At 36.4% G+C, this 19,772-nt stretch overlaps 1 protein-coding gene across 3 annotated transcripts in view; it reads right to left on the bottom strand.

Moving 5' to 3' along the window:
* Window positions 1-19,772, bottom strand: part of CERT1 (ceramide transporter 1) — a 136,994-nt gene that overhangs the window by 112,446 nt on the left and 4,776 nt on the right. For all 3 annotated transcript variants that reach the window (XM_077139437.1, XM_077139436.1, XM_077139435.1), the window contains one exon: window positions 18,104-18,238. In XM_077139437.1, the coding sequence (XP_076995552.1) occupies window positions 18,104-18,238 (135 nt within the window). The remainder of the gene's footprint in view (window positions 1-18,103; window positions 18,239-19,772) is intronic.

The following is a 19,772-nucleotide window of genomic DNA, read 5'->3' as shown; positions in this document are numbered from 1 at the left end:
TGTAGCTTCATAATATGCTTTAAAGTAAGGTAGTGTGAAACCTTCCAATTCATTTTTCTTTCTCAAGAAAGATCTATTGTTTTTGCTACTTCTTTATAGAAAGTTGATGGGATTTTAATTATTATTGCATTGAATCTACAAATCAATTTGGGTAGAATTGACATTTTGACTATATTTATTCTTCCAATTCATGAACATGGAATGCCCTTCCATTATTTAGGTCTTCCATGATTTCTTTTAGCAATTTCTTGTAGTTCCATGTATAGGTCTTTTGTATCTTTAGTTAAATTTATTCCTAAATATTTGATACTTTGATTGCTATTGTAATTGGAATCTTTTTTGTGATTTCCTTCTCAGATTGCTCACTAATTGCGTATAGAAACACAATTCTTCCCCTCCTCTAAAGAGAAGACATGCCTCAGGGAATTCACTTGACTAGTTATTTTTTCTCAGACATGTGTTAGTTTAGCCCTTGCCTGGGACAGTGCTGGAGCCTGAGAGTGCTTACAGTTCTATCTATTGAGCTGTTAGGAGGTTGAAAAAAAGGGGCAAAAAGTATTTTCATAGGTCCACCAATCAAGAACTTGAATTGGTATGTGGCTCTATGTATCCCCAGGCTCTATGTGCCCCCTTTACTGGGGTCCAGCCCTTTCCCACTATTATGTGCTGTCCAACTCAAAAAGCCTCATTTCTTTTTTTCTTTCTTTCCTCTCCATCAGCCCTGCCCCCTCTCTGCTGGGGCGAAAACTCCTAGTTCCTTTAGTGCTTATTCCAGATTTATATGTCCTCAGGGCCTGTTTCGGTAGGCAGAATTTGTTAATCAATTCCGCAAGTGGAGCTTGGTTGAACTAAGCCCTTGCTGCTAGTAAAGTCTGTTTCCTTTCCCCTCAGGAAACCAGCCTATCAAGCTGGGGCACTGGCCTCCATGTCTTGGGGGACTTACAGTTTTATGTGGGATCTCAACAGTTCGACCTCTTCCAGACTGGTGCACACTGTGTGTCCGGTCACTGATGTTCCCCCCCAGCAGTTGTTCCTTATAGTTCTTGACTATTTACTAGCTGCTCTGGAGGGGAAACTAAATTTCACACGTCACTATGCTGTCATCTTGCCTCACCTCCTATGGTCAAATGATTGTTGACAAGGGTACCAAAATCATTGAACAGGGAAAAGATAGTCTTCATAAATGGTGCTGGGACAACTGGACAGTTACATGCAAAAGAGTAAATATAAACTCTTACCTAACACCAACTATAAAAACTAACTCAAAATGTACCAAAGACCTAAATTAATAACTAAAACTATAAAATTCTGAGAAAAAAGCATAGCAGTATTTTTTCAAAATGGCTTATTATAGCATGCTAGATACATAAAGCTACAAGTACTGGAATACTAAAATACATATGCTGGTCCCTAATCTACTATTCCCTAAACAATGCTAGAAACAGTCAAAATAACCTTGTAATCTTGTTTTTTCTTCCTTTAAATACTGATTATATTTTTATTTGGGAAAGCCAGTTCTTCTGAAGCCTGGATTCTTCTGGTAAACCTTTCTAAGTAAACTTCTTTTCTACTTCTGAGCCTCCTTTGATACTGTAATTGGAATCTCCTATCTCCTCCCCTATATTCACCAGAACTTAGCTTTCTCTGGTCTAGTATATGTGAGGGATACAGCTGGGGGTGAAAACAGGACTCACTGAAAGTTGGTAAAAGTTGTGGTAATAATACTTCTTTAAGTAAAATACAATAGAACTGGTTGAAGTTTTCTACTCTCTTACTGCCTCACTGCTGCCCCCATTCTGACCATAATGATATATACAGCAATTAAAAACACAAAAAGTGAATTCAATAAGTCTAATAAGGTCTAATAAAATATCTACCAAAAAAGTAGTAAGTTTTAGTAGATACCTCACTCTAAGAAATATAACTATATTAATAAGCAAGTTTGTATATATGAAAAATTACATTAAAGATGAACTATAACCACTTCTGAGCTATTTGATTAAAGCTCAAGTTAATTTTCTTTATTTTGCTTATCTGTATTTTCAATAAATCACAAGCAACACTTTTGTTAAAGGACAAAAAGCTATTTTAAAAAATATGTAGGACTGTTAAATATGGTGGACTGAACACCACATTTAACAAGGTGTTAAATGTGCTAGAATGACAAGAGAATTCTAAGTGTGCAGAGGGGAAGGGCAAGCTAAACAGCAAGTTTATGGGCACCAAAAAACCATAGAAAGAATAGAAAGAATGAGAATAGGAAATATGAAGCTTCTGGTTTCTATAATTCTTCTAGCAGAAGACTATAGGTTTCTTATGCAGATATGTTGAAGTAAAAAGACCCCTTAGCAAAGATACCAAAGAAAGCTGAGGGAAAATGTGTAATGTTTAAAACAGGAAGATTAGGGCAAAGTATTTACTGTATACTAAGACACCCATGCTTCCATCTATTCTGATTCCATTCTGCACCAAAAGCAAGTAGGGCTCCTCAAAGAAAGCGATGATTCCAGGACTAAGGCAGGGAAGATACAAGATGAGCCTGGGAAATCTTGAGCCTGAGAATAAGGAATTTATTTTAAAACAAAAAAACAAGGTTATGGAGGCATGTCGAAAGGACAAAGGAACTGGCTTGAAGGGGCTTCCAGTAGCCAAATCTAAGACAATTCTAAAATAATTAAGTATATTATTAGATTATAACTCATTGAATATAACAAGATTCTGAAAGTTCATTCTGTTAACAAATAGAAACAAAAAGAGGCTAATTGTTTTTACAGTAAGAAGCCGACTGGTAAATGTGGAAGGAGTTTGTAAGCTTAAAAAAAATCACCATTTTGTAACCACTATAGAAAAGAATGGGTGTTGGCAAGAATCATAAATTGTCACTAAATCTAAGAAGAAAAGTTTGACAAGGAACATATTTACTTGGTCTTAAACTCTTTCCACAGATTAAAGTTTCAAGGACAAAAACAACAATTATATAGCAGAAAAACAGGACACCTTGACCCTTGACTGGATGATTGAAATTAACATTACAAATAGGGACACACAGATACCTACGCTTCTAATGTCATGACTTGAAAAGGACACAACTTCATTTTATAGTCAAGGATGCATATCCTGAATCTAACTATGAAGAATCGCTAGACAAACCCCAAATGAAGGTTATTCTATAAAATAGCAAGTTTGCATTTTTCAAAAATATCAATGTTAAATCAGACAAAGAAAGGCTAAGGAACTGTTCCAGATTAAAGAATCCTAGAGGTATGACAAGTAAATGCAATAAATGCTCTGGACTAGATTTTCTGTTGAAAGGGAAATAATTCTATAAAAGGCATAGGAACAATGGGTAAAATTGAAATATTAACTGCATATTAAAAAGGTACTGTATAAAATCCTGAATTTGATAACTATATTATGATCACCTAAGAGAACATTTTTGCTTTTGAAAATCACACACTAACGTATTAAGGAGAAAAGAGGAATGATGTAGTACCCCAATCAAGATGTTTGCGTGAAATGTTCTAAGGCTGGGTGCCCCCACATAAATTTTGAACTGCCACCAAACTGGTAGAACATCTTTCCAAAGCTCTGGAAAGTAGTTAAACAGTGGCAGTAACAGGGCGAGCAATGACTCTAGAAAAAGACAATTTAAAAAGGTAGAAAACCTCCTCAAAATTTTTGTCCTTGCTGGACAGAAATCCCAGAATGAGCTGAGATTCAGCATCAAGGGATTAAGAAAAACTCTAGAATGAGCTGAGACCTGGCATCAAGGGATTGAGAAAACCTTCTCGACCAAAAAGGGGAACAGTAAAATGAGACAAACTGTCAATGGCTGAGAGATTCCAAACAGAGTCGAGAGGTTATCCTGGAGGTTATTCTTATGCATTAAGCAGATATCACCTTGTTATCCAAGATGTAATGGAGAGGCTGGAGGGAACTGCCTGAAAATGTAGAGCTGTGTTCCAGTAGCCATGTTTCTTGATGATGACTGTATAATGATATAGCTGTCACAATGTGACTGTGTGATTGTGAAAACCTTGTGTCTGATGCTCCTTTTATCTACCTTGTCAACAGATGAGAGGAACATATGGAATAAAAATAAATAATAGGGGGAACAAATGTTAAAACAGATTTAGTTCGAAATGCTAGTGATCAATGAAAGGGATCAGTAAGGGGTATGGCCTGTAAATTCTTTTTTTCTGTTTGTTGTATTTTCCTGTTGTCTTTTTATTTCTTTTTCTGAATTGATGCTAATGTTCTCAGAAATGATCATGATGATGAATATGCAACTATGTGATGATATTGTGAATTGCTGAGTGTATGTGTTGGGAATGTTTGTGTTTCTTGTAATTTCTTTTAATTAATAAAAAAAAAAAAATACCCTTGCTGGCTTCTTTCCCATCCCACAGCAGCTCAGTGTTGATCTGCTCCATGTTCCCACTGTGGGTCCCTAGTCCTGGTTCTGGAAAAAACTGAGCAAACCTGTGTACATAATGGGTTTGTCTATACCAACCTGTCTAGCAGAAGCCTAAAGGACTGAAACCAGAACACTAATCAAGTGTTCACCATTTCAGTACTTGCCCTGTGCATAGATGTGGTTCTCAGAGCTTTCATATGGAATGCTGGAGGAAGAAAAGTCAAATTGCAGCTGCCTAGGGCAAAGGATTGCTGGTTATGGGACAGAAAGTGTGGTACCTGGAACCATGAGGAAGCACATTTCAATGGGGAAATAGGGACATTTATACAGATCCATGTAAAACGAGTTAATTCTAAGGTGGCAATGGCCAGGGCAAAACTCAACTGCAGAAAAGACTTGGGGAGTCTCAGTGCTTTTGCCTCAAGCTATTCTGTAAACTCTTTGTATGGATAAGCCCTGAAGGAAAGCACTCTGCACAGGTCAATCTGCAAAGACTTAAGGCATGTTTTGCTTTTTTTAAATTTTTCCTTTGTAAGTTCCTGGCATTTAAGGAAATCTCTGTCTTAAGAGCAACTAGATATAAGTATAATAAGAAATGTAGGTTTTAATAAATGTTACAAAACATACAAAGAAACAGGAAATCATGACCCACGCAAAGCATAAAGTATTAGAAACTATCAACAAGGAGGACAAGGCAAATAATTTTTTTAAATGGTCCTGAATATGCTCAAAGAGCTAAAGGAAAATGTGGACAAAGAACTAAAAGAAATCAGGAAAACAATAGATGAACACAAAGATAGTAACAACAAAGAGACAGAAATCTTGATAAAGAATCAAACAGAGATGAAGACTATATTAACAAATTAGAAAGGTCCCAGAGGGTTCATAGCAGAGCTTGCAGAACAGGTGAACTTGAAAACAACTGAAATCATTCAGTCTGAGAAGAAAGAAAAAAGAATGAAGAAAAGTAAACAGAGCCTGAGAGACCTCTGTGGTATCATCAAGCATACCAATATACACATTGCGGGAGCTCCAAAAGAAAAACGAAGAGAAAAAGGGGCTGTGCTGGTTTGAAAGGATGTACGTCCCCTAGAAAAGCCATGTTTTAATCTAAATCCCATTTCGGAAAGGCAGAATAATCCTTATTCAATACGTATGTTTGAATCTGTAATTAGAGCATCTCCCTGGAGATGTAACCCAATCAAGACTGTTTGTTAAACTGGATTGGGGGAAATGTGTCTCCACCCATTTGGATGGGTCTTGATTAGTTTCTGGAGTCCTTTTATAAAAGAGGGAACATTTTGGAGAATGAGAGAGATTCAGAGAGAGCAGAGAATGCTGCAGCACCATGAAGCAGAGCCTGCGAACTCTGGAGATAAAGAAAGAAAACACCTCCAGGGGAACTTCCTGAAACTGGAAGCCAGGAGAGAAAGCTAGTAGATAATGTCGGGTTCACCATGTGCCCTTCCAGATGAGAGAGAAGCCCTAGACTGCATTTGCCATGTGCCTTCTCACTTGAGAGAGAAACTCTGAACTTCATCAGCCTTCTTGAACCAAGGTATCTTTCCCTGGATGGATGCCTTTGATTGGACATTTCTATAGACTTGTTTTAATTGGGGCATTTTCTTGGCCTTAGAACTAGCAACTTAATAAATTCCCCTTTTATAAAAGCCATTCTGTTTCTGGTATATTGCATTCCAGCACTTAGCAAACTAGAACAGGGGCAGAGAGAATATTCAAAGAAATAATGGCTAAAAATTTCCCCAATTTAGCAAAAGACATGAATATACACATCCAAAAAACTCAATGAACTACAAACAGAATAAACACAAATAGAAAAACACCAAGATACATGATAATCAAACTGTTGAATGCCAAAGATAAGGAGATAAATTTGAAAGCTTTAAGAGAGAAAAAATGAGTCATATACGAGAGCCTCAATAAGATTAAGCACTGATTTCTTATCAGAAACTATGGAGAAAAAGCATGGATGGCATAAAGTACCAAAAGCAAATAAACGCCAGGCAAGAATCCTGTTCTGTCAGAACTGTCTTTCAAAAATGAAGGGGACTGTGAATGTGAAAAAAAAAAAAAAAAGGAGAACTTAAGACATTTCCAGTTAAACAAGAGCTGAAGGATTTCATCACCACTAGATTGGTCCTACAAGAAATGCTAAAGGGAGTTCTGCAGGTTGAAAGGAAAGGACACTAGACAACTGTGTTAGTTAGATTCAGTTGTCAACTTGGCCAGGTGAGCATACCTAGTCTTGTTGCTGAGGACATAAGCCAATGTTGCGTGAACCTCATCTGTTGCCAATTACACCTGCAGTCAGCTAGGAGGCATGTCTGCTGCAATGAGTGATGTTTGACTTAATTGGCTGGTGCTTAAATGAGAGATTGCAACGTAGCACTGCTAGCAGCTTGGCATTCCTCATCTCAGCACTTGGAGCTTAACCCGGGCCCTTGGAGATGGAGAAAGAAATCACCCCGGGGAAAGTTGTTGGAACCCAGGGGCCTGGAGAGAAGACCAGCAGAGACCATCCTGTGCGTTCCACGAAGGCTTTCCAAGAACCTCAGTGGAAAGTTAGCTGCCTTTCCTCTGAAGTACAAACAAAATAAATCCCCCTTTATTAAAAGCCAATCCGTCTCTGGTGTGTTGCATTCCAGCAGCTAGCAAACTAGAACAACAACTGAGTAAAGCCACATGAAGAATTAAAGATTTCCAGTAAAGGTAATGACACGGGTAAATATAGAAGTTAGTGCTACTGTGTATTTGGTTTGTAACCCCACTTTTCACTTCTTAAAATATCTAAAATGACAATGTATTAAAAGTAATGATAATTTGGAACTGAATGTATAAATATGTAATTTGTGACAAGAACCACATAAAGGTGAGGGGTTGAAGGGTTATAGGAAAATAGTTTGTATATGCTACTGAAGTGAAGTTAATATGAAACTAACCAAAATTGTTACAGATTTAGGATTTTAAATTTAAGCCCCATAGTAACCACAAAGAAAATATCAAAGAATATGCAAATTGATATGATAGAAAGTAGAGCACAAGATTCAGGAGTGGGAGTGGAGTGTGGTGGTAGTGAGGTGGTGGGGTTGGGGACAGAGGGTAATTAATGCATAAAGGTGTAAGATTTCTGTTTGGGGTGATGGGAGAGTTCTGTTAATGGATGGTAGTTAGGGTGTAGCAACATTATGAGGATGACCAATACCACCAATCCTACTTGGGCATGGTTGAGATGGAAAAATTTATATTGTGCATGTGTTCCACAATTTAATAATTTAAAAAAGAGAGCAACTAAAGAGCCGATGGCAATTAAATGTAAAACATGCTCCTAGAAGGGATTTGAGAGTGGAGGAGAAAAGGGCATAAGAACATTATATGAACATATGAAAAAACTGAAACAGACTAAAAGCTTTATATCAATATTAAAGTTCTTGAGTTTGATAACTGCATATGAGATGGTTTCATAAGTGAATATCTTTGTTCTTAGGAAGTATTCATGGGAGTATTATGTATTCAAGGAGCATGACTCATACAACTACTCATTAATGTTTAGAAAATCGATCAATAAATGGAGAATATAGACAGAAAGACAGATATAGCAAAGTGGCAAAAAGTTAAAATTGGTCGATCTGGGTATCTAAAGGGCAGGAATGTCTGAGTTCTCTGTATGGGTGTTGTATTATTTTTGCAACTGTCCTGTAACTTTGAAATTATTTCAGAATACAAAGTTTAAGAAGAAAAAAAAAAAGAGGTATGAGTATGTAACCTACACTGGAATGACCTGGAAAATAATAAAGGGTATAAGTGTGTGTATGTATAGGAAAAGGATGATAAAAGAAATGCTGCAATGTTAAAATAAAATTGTGAATCTGGACATTTACAGTTTATTCTACATTATAGATAACCTCTGGTGTAACTACATCCTTCCAGTTGTTTAGTTCTGGAATGATGTGATTCCTCATTTCTTTCACATCCCAAAAGGAACCCATCAGAAAATCTGCAAACCTTATCAGCCCTATCTTCAAAATAAATCCAGAATCCAACCGTTCCCTTTTTCTCTACTATTGCTACTCTGGTCCAAGGGATCATCATTTCTCATATGGACTATGACAATAATCTCCTAAAGCCACCTAATTCTGTCGCCTCCTTCTATCCCTGCCCCTTATCATCTATTCTTAACACAACAGTAATAGTGATCCTATTCTGTTACAAGGATCGAACCACTCCTCCACTCAAAAGCCTCCAAAACTTCTCATCCACTCAGCAGAAAAGTCCAAGTCCTTAGAATGACCCACAAGGCTCTACACCATCAAGTTATTACCCTCTCCCTTGTTTTCCCATTATTCTCTCCCTTGTCTAGTATACTCCAGCCATACTGGTCTTTTTAATATTCTTTAAACTAACCCCAGAAAGCTTTATAACTGCTGTTTCCTCTTACCTGGTCCTATATTCCCATAAATGGCATGGCTCATTCCTTTTTCTCCGGATTTCTACTCAAATGCCTCATTTACACATTGTAAGAACTCCTTCCCTCATGTTTTCACATCTCTGAAATACGGATGTACCTTACAACTCAGGTCAATTTGAATTGGCAAACGCAGCATATAAAATAATGTTGCATCTTAAATTTGGTGATGTCTCAAATTCATTTAAATAAAGTAATACTTTGTCAGAAAAACCATTCTAAGCTATCATACAGTAAAAGATGGTTAAAACAATCAAAATTATTTAATAAAAATGTCTTAACAGTTTAAGGGAACAGAACTTGGGAGGAGACTTCTAGACAAGGTCAGTCTGAATAACTCCATGGTCCCTAACTCCAAAACATCTTCCCATCACTGTGTTTTTAACCTTACTTGCAAATCTTATAGGAAAATATATAGAAAAGCTAATTATAAATATTCCACGTAACATATTGATGTACCCTTTTGTTACTATGGCTTTTATTTTCCTGAATTTTGGAAATCTTTGAATAAACAAAACCACTGCTTTCAAGTTCTAACCTCAAATTAAAGATTATGATCTAGGCAGTCCCAATCTCTAAATTTCAGTAGGCTTTGATATCTAAACTTGTAACGTTCAATACAGTAGTCATCATAAAATCCTGAGAACAGACCGCGGAGTCCTCCGTTGGGAGAAGATGGCGGCTTTGTAAGACGCGCGGGTCTTAGTTCCTCCTCCAGAACAGCTACTAGGGGAGTAGAAACGATAAAGAACAGCTCCCGGAGCCACGACAGAGATCAAGAAGACAGCGTACCCCATTCTGGAACGGCTGACTGGCTGGGAGAACCCACTCCGGTGAGATCGCCGAAGGGCGCGGGCTTCCCCGGGCCAGGGTGGCAAGCGGTCAGAGACCCTCCCTTCCTCCTTCCCGGGCCAGCTGGGAGAATTGGACAGGCGGTCCTCTAAAGCTGCGGCGGCTGGTGCCCCCACCACGCGAGGCCCCCCCGGACCAACTGGGAGAATTGGATCGGAAATCCCCAGGCTGCGGAGAACAGTGACCGGGGGGGTCCCTTCCAAACACGTGGCTTCCCGGTCCGGCTGGGAACGGTGCACTCTCCCGGGCCGCGGCAGCTGGCGCCCTCCCGCCACGCTTGGCGCCCCGGGTGGGCTAGGAGATTCGGACGGGCGCTCTCCCGGGCTACGGCGGCCAGCAACCCTCCCCGCGTTCGGATCCCCGGGCCGGCTGGCACTCTTCCAAGCCACTTTGGCTGGCGAACCTCCCCCATGGCGAGAGTTTTCCAAAGTTAATTGACCCACAGTACCTTTTGCTGGTGGGACCCACAGACAAAGGAGTGCCACGAGCGCCACCTACTGGGCAGGATAAGAAAAACAGAACCCAGAGATTTCACAGAAAAATCTTTCAACCTGTTGGGTCCAACACCCAGGGAAATCTGACTAAATGCCCAGACGCCAGCAGAAGATAACGGAACACGCTCAGAAAATTGAAAATATGGCCCAGACAAAGCAACAAACCAATAGTTCAAATGAGATACAGGAGCTGAGACAACTAATGCTGAATATACGAACAGAAATGGAAAACCTCTTCAAAAACGAAATCAATAAATTGAGGGAGGACATGAAGAAGACATGGGCTGAACAAAAAGAAGAAATAGAAAAACTGAAAAAACAAATCACAGAACTTATGGAAGTGAAGGATAAAGTAGAAAAGATGGAAAAAACAATGGATACCTACAATGACAGATTTAAAGAGACAGAAGATAGAATTAGTGATTTGGAGGATGGAACATCTGAATTCCAAAAAGAAACAGAAACTATAGGGAAAAGAATGCAAAATTTTGAACAGGGGATCAGGGAACTGAAGGACAATATGAAGCGCACAAATATATGTGTTCTGGGTGTCCCAGAAGGAGAAGAGAAGGGAAAAGGAGGAGAAAAACTAATGGAAGAAATTATCACTGAAAATTTCCCAACTCTTATGAAAGACCTAAAATTACAGATCCAAGAAGTGCAACGCACCCCAAAGAGAATAGTCCCAAATAGGCATTCTCCAAGACACTTACTAGTTAGAATGTCAGAGGTCAAAGAGAAAGAGAGGATCTTGAAAGCAGCAAGAGAAAAACAATCCATCACATACAAGGGAAACCCAATAAGACTATGTGTAGATTTCTCAGCAGAAACCATGGAAGCTAGAAGACAGTGGGACGATATATTTAAATCACTAAAAGAGAAAAACTGCCAAGCAAGACTTCTATATCCAGCAAAATTGTCCTTCAAAAATGAGGGAGAAATTAAAACATTTATAGACAAAAAGTCACTGAGAGAATTTGTGACCAAGAGACCAGCTCTGCAAGAAATACTAAAGGGAGCACTAGACTAGAGTCAGATACGAAAAGACAGAAGAGAGGGGTATGGAGAAGAGTGTAGAAAGAAGGAAAATCAGATATGATGTACATAATACAAAAGACAAAATGGTAGAGGAAAATATTATCCAAACAGTAATAACACTAAATGTTAATGGACTGAATTCCCCAATCAAAAGACACAGACTGGCAGAATGGATTAAAAAACAGGATCCTTCTATATGCTGTCTAGAGGAAACACATCTTAGACCCAAAGATAAACATAGGTTGAAAGTGAAAGGTTGGGAAAAGATATTTCATGCAAATAACAACCAGAAAAGAGCAGGAGTAGCTATACTAATTTCTAACAAATTAGACTTCCAATGTAAAACAGTTAAAAGAGACAAAGAAGAATACTATGTACTAATAAAAGGAACAATTAAACAAGAAGACATAACAATCATAAATATTTATGCACCGAACCGCAATGCCCCTAAATACGTGAGGAATACACTGCAAAAACTGAAAAGGGAAATAGACACATATACCATAATAGTTGGAGACTTCAATTCACCACTCTCATCAATGGGCAGAACATCTAGACAGAGGATCAATAAAGAAATAGAGAATCTGAATATTACTATGAATGAGCTAGACTTAACAGACATCTATAGGACATTACATCCCACAACAGCAGGATACACCTTTTTCTCAAGTGCTCATGGATCATTCTCAAAAATAGACCATATGCTGGGTCACAAAGCAAGTCTTAAGAAATTTAAAAAGATTGAAATCATACACAACACTTTCTCGGATCATAAAGGAATGAAGTTGGAAATCAATAATAGGCGGAGTGCCAGAAAATTCACAAATACGTGGAGGCTCAACAACACACTCTTAAACAACGAGTGGGTCAAAGAAGAAATTGCAAGAGAAATTAGTAAATACCTCGAGGCGAATGAAAATGAAAACACAACATATCAAAACTTATGGGACGCAGCAAAGGCAGTGCTAAGAGGGAAATTTATTGCCCTAAATGTCTATATCAGAAAAGAAGAAAAGGCAAAAATTCAGGAATTAACTGTCCACTTGGAAGAACTGGAGAAAGAACAGCAAACTAATCCCAAAGCAAGCAAAAGGAAAGAAATAACAAAGATCAGAGCAGAAATAAATGAAATTGAAAACATGAAAACAATAGAGAAAATCAATAAGACCAGAAGTTGGTTCTATCAGAAAATCAATAAGATTGATGGGCCCTTAGTAAGATTGACAAAAAGAGGAGAAGAGAGAGGATGCAAATGAATTAAATCAGAAATGGAAGAGGAGACATAACCACTGACCTCACAGAAATAAAGGAGGTAATAACAGAATACTATGAACAACTTTACACTAATAAATACAACAATTTAGATGAAATGGACGGGTTCCTGGAAAGACATGAACAACCAACTTTGACTCAAGAAGAAATAGATGACCTCAACAAACCAATCACAAGTAAAGAAATTGAATTAGTCATTCAAAAGCTTCCTAAAAAGAAAAATCCAGGACCAGACGGCTTCACATGTGAATTCTATCAAACATTCCAGAAAGAATTAGTACCTACTCTCCTCAAACTCTTCAAAAAAATCAAAGTGGAGGGAAAACTACCTAATTCATTCTATGAAGCCAACATCACCCTCATACCAAAACTGGGCAAAGATATTACAAAAAAAGAAAACTACAGACCAATCTCTCTAATGAATATAGATGCAAAAATCCTCAATAAAATTCTAGCAAATCGTATCCAGCAACACATTAAAAGAATTACACATCATGACCAAGTAGGATTCATCCCAGGTATGCAAGGATGGTTCAACATAAGAAAATCAATTAATGTAATACACCATATCAACAAATCAAAGCAGAAGAATCACATGATCATCTCAATTGATGCAGAGAAGGTATTTGACAAGATTCAACATCCTTTCCTGTTGAAAACACTTCAAAAGATAGGAATAAAAGGGAACTTCCTCAAAATGATAGAGGGAATATATGAAAAACCCACAGCTAATATCATCCTCAATGGGGAAAAATTGAAAACTTTCCCCCTAAGATCAGGAACAAGAGAAGGATGTCCACTATCACCACTATTATTCAACATTGTGTTGGAGGTTCTAGCCAGAGCAATTAGACAAGAAAAAGAAATACAAGGCATCAAAATTGGAAAGGAAGAGGTAAAACTATCACTGTTTGCAGATGATATGATACTATACATCGAAAACCTGGAAAAATCCACAACAAAACTACTAGAGCTAATAAATGAGTACAGCAAAGTAGCAGGTTACAAGATCAACATTCAAAAATCTGTAGCATTTCTATACACTAGTAATGAACAAGCTGAGGGGGAAATCAAGAAACGAATCCCATTTACAATTGCAACTAAAAGAATAAAATACCTAGGAATAAATTTAACCAAACAGACAAAAAACCTGTATAAAGAAAACTAAAAAAAACTGTTAAAAGAAATCACAGAAGACCTAAATAGATGGAAGGGCATATCGTGTTCATGGATTGGAAGACTAAATATAGTTAAGATGTCAATCCTACCTAAATTGATTTACAGATTCAGTGCAATACCAATCAAAATCCCAACAACTTATTTTTCAGAAATAGAAAAACCAATAAGCAAATTTATCTGGAAGGGCAGGGTGCCCCGAATTGCTAAAAACATCTTGAGGGAAAAAAATGAAGCTGGAGGTCTCACGCTGCCTGACTTTAAGGCATATTATGAAGCCACAGTGGTCAAAACAGCATGGTACTGGCATAAAGATAAATATATCGACCAATGGAATCGAATAGAGTGCTCAGATATAGACCCTCTCATCTATGGACATTTGATCTTTGATAAGGCAGTCAAGCCAACTCACCTGGGACAGAAGAGTCTCTTCAATAAATGGTGCCTAGAGAACTGGATATCCATATGCAAAAGAATGAAAGAAGACCCATATCTCACACCCTATACAAAAGTTAACTCAAAATGGATCAAAGATCTAAACATTAGGTCTAAGACCATATAACAATTAGAGGAAAATGTAGGGAGATTATCTTATGAAACTTACCATTGGAGGTGGTTTTATGGACCTTAAACCTAAAGCAAGAGCACTGAAGAAGGAAATAAATAAATGGGAGCTCCTCAAAATTAAACACTTTTGTGCATCAAAGAACTTCATCAAGAAAGTAGAAAGACAGCCTACACAATGGGAGACAACATTTGGAAATGACATATCAGATAAAGGTATAGTATCCAGAATTTATAAAGAGATTGTTCAACTCAACAACAAAAAGACAGCCAACCCAATTACAAAATGGGAAAAAGACTTGAACAGACACCTCTCAGAAGAGGAAATACAAATGGCCAAAAGTCACATGAAGAGATGCTCAATGTCCCTGGCCATTAGAGAAATGGAAATCAAAACCACAATGAGATATCATCTTACACCCACCAGAATGGCCATTATCAACAAAACAGAAAATGACAAGTGCTGGAGAGGATGCAGAGAAAGAGGCACACTTATCCACTGTTGGTGGGAATGTCAAAGGGTGCAACCACTGTGGAAGGCAGTTTGGCGGTTCCTCAAAAAGCTGAATATAGAATTGCCATATGACCCAGCGATACCATTGCTAGGTAGCTACTCAGAGGACTTAAGGGCAAAGACACAAACGGACATTTGCACACCAATGTTTACAGCAGCATTATTTACAATCGCAAAGCGATGGAAACAGCCAAAATGTCCATCAGCAGACGAGTGGCTAAACAAACTGTGGTATATATATACGATGGAATATTATGCAGCTTTAAGACAGAATAAACTTATGAAGCATGTAATAACATGGATGGACCTAGAGAACATTATGCTGAATGAGTCTAGCCAAAAACTAAAGGACAAATACTGTGTGGTCCCACTGATGTCAACCGACATTCGAGAATAAACTTGAATATGTCATCGGAAAAAAAAAAATACAGTAGTCATTAGCCATATGTGGTTACTAAGCCCTTGAAATCGGGCTAGTTTAAGTTAAAATGTGCTATAAATGAAAAAAAAAGTGCTATAAATGTTAAATTGCACACTGAATTCTGAAGACGTCTTCAATAAATAGAAAACAAAACGTCTGTATTTTTAAAGGATTATATATATGTTAAAATGAAAATATTTCGAAAGTACTAAGTTAAATAAAATGTATAAAGATATAACTTTTAAAATGTGACTTTTACAATGTGACTGCGTAACTGTGAAAACCTTTTGTCCAATGCTCCTTTTCTCCAGGGTATAGACAAATGAGTAAAAAAATATGGATAAAAAATAAATAACAGGGAGACAAAAGACAAAAGGTAAAATAAATTGGGTAGATGGAAATACTAGTTGTTAATGACAGGGAGGGGTAAGGCGTATGTTATATATGAGTTTTTTCGTTTTATTTCTTTTTCTACAGTGATGCAAATATTCTGAAAAATGATCATGGTGATGAGTATCCAACTATGTGATGATACTGTAAGCCACTGATTGTACATCATGTATGGAATGTACGTGTGTGACGATTTCTCAATAAAAATATTTTTTAAAAATGAAGAATACAAACAAATGCTTCCATAGGCATACACACTTCTAGGATAGACCAGAAATTTAACTTTGGCTATTTTTTTTTAGTGCAGGACTAAGAGTGGAGGAAAGAGAAACAATTACTTTTTAAACCTAGTAATGCCACAAATTATAGTTTTTACCATGTGCATTTTATTTTAGAATAGAATTTAAAGAAATGATAGAGGGAGGAGGGCTGGGGGCACAAATGAAATCAGAAGGAAAGATAGACAATAAAGAACTGAGATGGTGTAGATATATATATACCACAATGAAAATTCTGCATACAAATATAAGTATAACGAAAAAATCTACAATGAACTAATGTATTTTTTCCTGAGCAGATGCAATGTAAATGTTCACTACAAGTTTTCTTTTACCCAAATGAGCCATGCACTATTACTATTATCCATAACTGAAAATAAGAAATGTATATTTAACTCTATAATAACCAGCATAGTACTCTAGAAATACTAGTTAATAAGCAAAAAAACAGATAAAATTTCATTTGTCCCCATTTTTTTAAAAAACTTTTTTTATTATACAGTATAACATATTTACAAAGCAAAGAAATAAAAAAAAGCAATAGTTTTCAAAGCACTCTTCAAAAAGTGGTTACAGGACAGATCTCATGGGCTTCCACACATCATCATCATCATGACCATATATATACATGCATGTATATACCACACATCATCATCATCAATGCTCAAATTGCAATCTCATACTTTTCGATTATTCTAATCCTAATGCCACTTTTTTCTCTCATATTTTTCCTTCTAGCTGCTCCAAAACATAGAAGGCTAAAGGGCTTAAATATTTTATCATCACAATCGACTTTTTTTATGAACAATAACATATATACAAAAAAGCTATAAATTTCAAAGCACGGCACCACAATTAGTTGTAGAATATATTTCAGACTTTGACATGGGTTACACTTTCACAATTTTACGTTTTTACTTCTAGCTGCTCTAAAATACTGGAGACTAAAAGAAATACCAATTTAATGATTCAGCATTCAGATTCATTTGTTAAGTTCTATCTTCTATGTATAATTCCACCATCACCTTTGATCTTTCCACACCTCTCACTGGGGTTGTTTGGGCTATGGCAATTCTAAATTTTTGATATTGGAAGGATCTGTCACTGATATAGGGTAGGGAGATGGAAGTATCTGATGTGCTGGAGAGGCTGGGCCAGGTGTCAGGCATTTGTCCCTATTTTCACATTAACTATCAACATGTTATTTTCAAAGAGTCATGCATCATAACGGGTAAGCATCAGATAATATACAAATTGGTAGAGAGGAGGAGGATCAAGGGAAGAGACTCGAGTTTAGAAAATATACTTCCATCCACTATTCTGCCTTCTATTGTGAATAATAATCTATTTTAAAAGAGAAATAACACAGTCAATAAACTATATACAATTTCAAAATACACTATGTACCACATACTGGTACACATATATACTAGTCAAAATAAATACTGAGCTTTTATGTTCAAAATATTTCTTAGAAGTTATTGCTAAAAATTGAGAGTAACTGTTCCAATATCAACACTTCCAAACAATTCCCCCACAAGGTTTCTCAATTTGTCAGTCAACTAAATCTTTTAAGCATTTGTGTTTCATTTTCAAACTTAGAATATATGGGAGGGCAAGAATGTATTAAAAATAATGGAAAAATGCTGTAAGATTTTCCTTAAATGTGTAACTTAACAAATGTAAGGCAGATTGAGATATCAACATAAATCTAAAGTATATCTTTTACTTCTATAAGAAATATAGATTTTATCATAAGAAAATCTGACTTCTTTTTGAATGCATCAGTAAAATCTATGCTTATTTTCAAGGTTCACCATGCTCATTTTTAGATTAAAACAATAGCTCCCTTAACTGACCTCTGCCTTAGTCAACACCCTTTCTGTCCATGGCACGCTGACCACTCTCAGACAGTAGACTATACTTAGTGTAATCACACACTTCTGAACCCACTAGAGGGATTATATGCTAAACAAAAGTCAGTTTGTTTCCAAATCTGTTTATGCAAGTTATACCTGTTACAGTCCTTCCATAATTTAATTAAGCATTATGTAAGACCATGGAACATGTGTGTAAAGAGAAAAAGTTTAATGTAAATTAAGTACAGTGATTCAATAAAAGTGAGTCAATTTTTAAAGGCATTGAATTAGATAAAGGAGGGACTTTAAAACATAAGAGAAAACCTATGAAGGAGAATAGCTTACCGTGATGACAGCCTTGCTAAGACAGATGGATCCCCTGCAGCCATACTCTGTCTCATCTTCAGATTTGTAGTAACTGAGAGTATTATTTTTCAAAACTACCCAACGATCCTGCCATCCATGAATGTAGTTTGTCCACTGGGGGTGGAAGTTGGGAGAGAAAGGAAAACAGAAACAAAAAAATCAGTAAATATTTAAAATTTCTAAAACAACAGTCAAACTAATTTTAAAGCCACAATGTGAAAAGTCACAATTTAATTGTGAGCATAAACAAACAAAAAAAATGATTACAAAAAGTGAAAAGTTGAGATTTCTAGATTGTATAATGACTTTCAGGTAGTTTTGCAAAATTATAAATAAAATAAATAATAGACAATAGATAAAAATAACACTTTCATCTCTCTAATAGTGAGGAATAGAATGAAACAGGATTTCAGGTAAAAATTCTATTTAATCTTTCATGCGCTTTCATCTTCCCTCCTCCATAACTACAATATGCTCAAATTATTTTGGTTCTTGCCCTAACAAATTCAAGGGAAAATTAGTTCAGCTATATAGTCTATCATTCTCCTATGTTAAGTAAAACATGATGTTCTCTAAATCAATAGAAGTGTGAAATCATTAAAATTCCATTTTTGTTCTAAGTTATTCACATGAAAGTTTATGATGGTAATAACTTTATTTAAAGTAAAAATACTAGACCATTAATCTTTAGCAATTCTGTATCAACTTTAATTTTTTCTCTGCAGAATTTAATATTATATATTTAAAATAGTTCATTCATTTTCCAAGTTAGATATATTTTTCTGCCCTAAGAGTAATAATACAAATATAAATTTGGTTTTCAAAAACACACTTGAATTATCTGACTCTAGTACTTATAAATGGTTTTGGTGTTAGTAAAGCCTTGGGGGAACACTAAAAATCATTATCAATAAGCTGGGATAAAGGCAGAAATGTAACTTCTATAGGAAGACTTGATTTTACCTATTTTTATACTATCTGAACAATTTAGAATAGATTGTTAACACTCACTCAGGCTCTTAATTCACTGAGAAATCTTTACTTTCCTATCCCATAACTCTCAATGTTTGAGATTGGCTCAGCTTTTAGTGAATTCACCTCTTTCCATAAGGTGTGTTTCCCCTGGCTGCACTGCTACTTCTACAGTTTTTCAGACTCAAACTGGGCGCAGGGTTAGTATACGTGTATCTACAGAGTCCTGGATACAGGATTAGACAGACTCAAACTACTTTATTAGCTGAGTGCAGAGCTTTGATAAATTGCTTAACTTTTCTGAGCTTCAGTTTCCTTACCTATTGTTGTTTGGGAGGCTGAATAAAATAATGACTACTCCAGTATTTCCACAGAAGATACTCAGTATCAGACTGTTCCTTCACAATCTTTTTAGCGCATCACTAAATCCTACTCATCTTTCCTTCATATCAAAGTCTTTAATTCACATCCTCTTCTCTATTTCAATTAATCCAATCAAACTATCAGGTTTGCAGATTCCTGAGAAGGCTTCATAACCTCTTTACCTACATTAATTTCTTGCTTTTTATTTCATTGCTTACATAACGTTATTTACTTATTAACCATAAATATTAACCATATTTATTAACCACATTTATTTTTCTTACATTTTATTCTTATTTAATGTCTCCAGGCC

This window comes from Tamandua tetradactyla, chromosome 21 (assembly GCF_023851605.1).
Source record: "Tamandua tetradactyla isolate mTamTet1 chromosome 21, mTamTet1.pri, whole genome shotgun sequence".
Lineage (NCBI taxonomy): Eukaryota > Metazoa > Chordata > Mammalia > Pilosa > Myrmecophagidae > Tamandua > Tamandua tetradactyla.
Note: the sequence above shows the minus strand (reverse complement) of the source record. Positions and strands in the feature narration are given on the sequence as shown.